This window comes from Verticillium alfalfae, genomic scaffold (assembly GCF_000150825.1).
Source record: "Verticillium alfalfae VaMs.102 supercont1.6 genomic scaffold, whole genome shotgun sequence".
Classification (NCBI taxonomy): Eukaryota; Fungi; Ascomycota; class Sordariomycetes; order Glomerellales; family Plectosphaerellaceae; genus Verticillium; species Verticillium alfalfae.
The window spans coordinates 1,223,920-1,227,932 of NW_003315033.1; the positions used below are offsets into that span (position 1 = coordinate 1,223,920).

Sequence of the window (4,013 nt, forward strand, 5' to 3'; positions counted from 1 at the left end):
ATTGGCCCACTAACATGACATCGTAGTGCAGGGGTTAGCGTGGGACCGTCAGCTCGGGGCATCACACCATGCGCTTAGAAATCAAGCCCCTATCGTAGGATAAGAAAGCTATAACAGGCATCTTTTTGCGAACCACGAATACTTTCCGCCCGCCATATGAAATTGCATGGACTTGACCGAGTGACTGACGTCCTCGTTTGTCGATATGAAGCCGGAGCAAAATCTCCAATCTGACAACGCCGGAACTTCCTCCAAGAAGCGGTGCGGAACCTGCATAGGTACGGATATCCTGTCCTGTTATGGCCCTTCTGCATCGCAGGTCGGGGCCTGTTGAGCGCAGTAGAACTGACACGTGTAGAGCGCAAAATCAGTTGTGACCGCCTCTTTCCACAATGCAGCAGTTGCATCCGGTCGAAGAGAAATTGTCAGGGCTACGGGATTCGGCTGTCTTGGCCGCAAGACGGCAATAAAAAGCGTCTCATCGTGAGCAAGAGCCCTCACTCCAGAGGAGGCAGTAAGGAGAAGCATAGAGCTTCTGGGCCTTTTCACATGATCAACGTCTCATCATGGGACATGCGATTATGTGCGTCTCTTAAATCACGACAGGGGACCATTACGCCGAGCCCCCAGTACCCGCTGTCATGGTCTTCCTCCGGGCTGGCCGCACCCGAGATGGATCTCCTGTACTACTGTCAGTAATTTGACTTGGGCCATGGTTTTCGGTTTGGTCGTTAGATGTTTCGTTACGTTATACGCTGACATGGCGCGCAGACCAACATCATCTTTCCGAAAAGATGGTAACCTTCAGCGCGCAGCCGCTAGGGCTCGCACTCCAAAGAATCGCGCTGTCAGAGGGCTTATCATCAACTTCAGCCCTGCAGCGAGCATTGCTGGCCCTTTCTGCTCTGTATCGCCACGGCCACGGGTTGAGGGCAGAGGAGATGAAGCTGGCGGCTTTACAGGCCCTCAGTAAATCCGTCAGTCAGGCCACCGATGTGAAGAGCGCAGTCCAGCACGTAGCAGCCAGTATGGTGCTCAGCGTCTTCGAGGTTGGTCCGATACTTCGCGTCCCCGAACCCCCTCTGAATGAGCAAGGATCCCAACGTTCTCAGGCTCACCCGCATGGTTCCGCATAGTTCTTCGAAATATGGACTGACGTACAGACTTGAAACCTAGACGCAGCAGACTGCGGAAACCACCAATCAATGGCTCTTCTATCTCCGCGGCGCCACGAGCATTGTACGTAGTCATTCCACAGCTGCTTTCTGTTCCATCACCGCTGGCAGCTCGATATTGGAGTGGGTCTACTACCATGGTCTGCTCGCTCGCTTCAGCCTGCGCCACTGGAGACAGCCCATGCAGGAGGCGAAGAACGATGCGGCGGAGTATACAACACCGACGCACAACCCTTGGACGACAGTGGATGACACCCTCCTCGATAGGAGCGCACGCTATATGAAAGAAGGCCTCAAACACAACATCATGTTCGAACCTTTGAATGTGCTATCCAGCGTCGTAGCCGAGTTACTGCCGCGACACGACAGAGCAGCCCAGACAACTCAGTACAGGGCACGCGTGATTGAACTGGGTAACCAGGTGCAAAGGATGCGGACGTCGGGAGATCAGATGAAGGGAGATGCTGTGGCAAAGGTACGAGCAGCTAAAGCGGAGGCATACCGAATATCGACCATCATCTACATGAGTCGTGTGACGGGCGAGCCTGTGGTGCCGGAGTCAGACTTTCGTTCGCTGGTAGAACGAGGATTGCGCATGGTGAGTCTCATCGGCGGCTGCGAAAGACCACTGCCTCTCCTCATCCTCGGCAGCGAAGCTCGCACTGACGAGGCGAGGGTTCGTGTTCTTAATCTGCTCGGGGCGTCCAACGATCGCGGACGCCACAGAGACTTAAGGTCCGTGCGATGGCTGCTGCACGCTTTGTGGACGCAAGATGATCTCGCCTCTGAGGAGGATCGGGAGGTTGACTACATAGACAAGCTGTCATATGTGTTCAGCTCCAGCGTGTTGGTGCCACACTTTGCTTGTCGGTCAGCGTTGCTGTAATCGATTTATGGCGCAGATGGTTGGAAGCTCATGACTACTTCGATGACGAAGCAACATATTTCTTGGGGGCGTTCTTGAGGGCGTTCTTGTCAATGTACACAATGTTACGAGGGGTCTATTCCTACTTCAACGGTGGAGCAATAACTACCAAAACAGGAGCATATTTCGATCAACACCATTCAAATCTGTCACAGAACGATGTTTTCATTCATCTTTAGTTAACCACTCATGTACCAATGGTCTCTTATGTACTACAAAACGAAAAACGCCAACACTGCGTGCATGATAGACAGCCTACTCGAGCTCGAATCGCAGTGCATCGTATTGCACGTACAGCGCGTTGACAAGCAGTGCCCCCTCGGTGTTCGTGGCGTTGTACGGCAGGCTCAGGACGAACTTGTTGGCGCCCTCCTCGAGATTCGCAGCCGAGAAGCGGAACTTGTACTCAATGTTCTGGCAGACGACGGCGCTGCGCACGCCGCACGACCCGGACCGCCAATACGGGATGACCCAGGTCTCCTCTTCGACACCGTTGAGCGCGACAGTGTACGGAAGGTTGCTGTACTTCTCGCCCGGCAGGATACCACCCCACTTGTTGTTGCCGTTGGCCGTCTTGGCGCCGGCGAGTTGCACCGTCAGCGTCGCCGTCTTGGCGCTCTGCAGCTGGTCGCGGTCGAGGTCAAACTCGACGGTCCAGTTGTTGATCTTGTCACGGACCTGCTCCGGGCGCACCGAGTTACCGCGGCCGCCGAAGACGCTCCAGTGGATGTAGTTGAAGTCTACATCGGCCTTGCTCTCGCCGACCTTGTAGTTGACGCCTTCGGGGAAATCGGTCGGGAAGTCCCACTGCGCCCAGTAGATGCGGTACTGCTCCGGCTGCAGCGGCTTTGACGTGTCCGGGGCGTAGCCGTGGCGGTACTCGCCCGCTGACTTGTCGGGCTTGCCGATGCGCCAGATCTCCTTGCCTGCGGACTCTTCCTTCCACTCGAGAGCACCGCTGCCGCCGCCGAGGCCGTGCGGCTCGGTCGAAGAGACCTTGACGTCGTCTTGGATGAACCAGCCAAACACGCCGTCCGCGTAGACGGTCAGTCGGTAAGTGCCCTCCTTGACGCGGGGAATCTTGATCTTGCCATTGCATCCGACCTCGGCCCAGTACTGGAGCGACTTGGTATTGAACACGTTGAGCTGGAAGTCCTGCTTGTTCTCCGATAGAACGGCAATGACTCGCTTGGCACCACGCGGCAGCTTGATGTTGGCCGTAAAAGTAGTGCGCTGCGATGTTGGTGCGTAGTTGGGCACATGCTTGGCAATGCTGTCGTAGAACTCGGCATTCCACTCGGGATCGGCGTATTGTGCGGCATCTTGCCTCAAGTCTTCAAGCGAAGTCTTCGGGCCACCCTGGTTGAAGTAGTAGAACTGCGGCCCAAACGTGCGGTCGAACCCGTGGGTGATGTTAGGCACGGGTGCGCCGTGATGGCCGGAGACCATGTAGTTGTAGACGATTCCATCAACGACAAGGTCACTGTAGCAGGTCAGAAATGATCAGAAAGGCTTTCACCAAGAAACTAGAATTTCATTCAAGGAAAACGATCAAGGATGTCACTCACGAGTGCAGCGGGCCACCATAGTACGTCTCACGGGTGTTGTGAACGAGCCAAGCACCGTATGTGTTGCCATCGGGCGATGTGCTGCCGTCGGCGTACTGTCCGTGAACATCATGGTTGCGCCAGAGTTCGGCAAATGTGTACTTGGTAAAGTAATCCGAATACTGCGAGGCATAAGGGTCATTAGGCGTGTTGCCGACGTAGGTGGTCGCGTCCTGGACCGTGACACCGGCCGCACTCCCAGCGGCCGACACTTTGGGAGCCCAATTGTCCTCGCTGCCAACTAGATGGGTCCACAGGTTCGTGTTGGGCCTAAAGAGGTGCGCAACTCTCCGAGACCGCGCAGGA

General features: G+C 55.6%; 2 protein-coding genes across 2 annotated transcripts in view; one reads left to right on the top strand and one right to left on the bottom strand.

Moving 5' to 3' along the window:
- Nucleotides 1-941: 941 nt before the first annotated feature.
- VDBG_05469 (conserved hypothetical protein) lies at nt 942-2,061 on the top strand (the record flags this gene model as incomplete). Its single annotated transcript, XM_003004310.1, has 2 exons — nt 942-1,049; nt 1,177-2,061. The coding sequence occupies 2 exons, from the start codon at nt 942-944 to the stop codon at nt 2,059-2,061; spliced, it is 993 nt and encodes a 330-aa protein (XP_003004356.1).
- Nucleotides 2,062-2,355: 294 nt separating this feature from the next.
- The window catches only part of VDBG_05470 (rhamnogalacturonate lyase), a gene marked incomplete at both ends in the record, with an annotated part of 2,148 nt that continues 490 nt past the window's right edge, over nt 2,356-4,013 (bottom strand). The window contains 2 exons of the mRNA XM_003004311.1: nt 2,356-3,583; nt 3,669-3,948. Coding sequence (XP_003004357.1) covers nt 2,356-3,583; nt 3,669-3,948 — 1,508 coding nt within the window. The remainder of the gene's footprint in view (nt 3,584-3,668; nt 3,949-4,013) is intronic.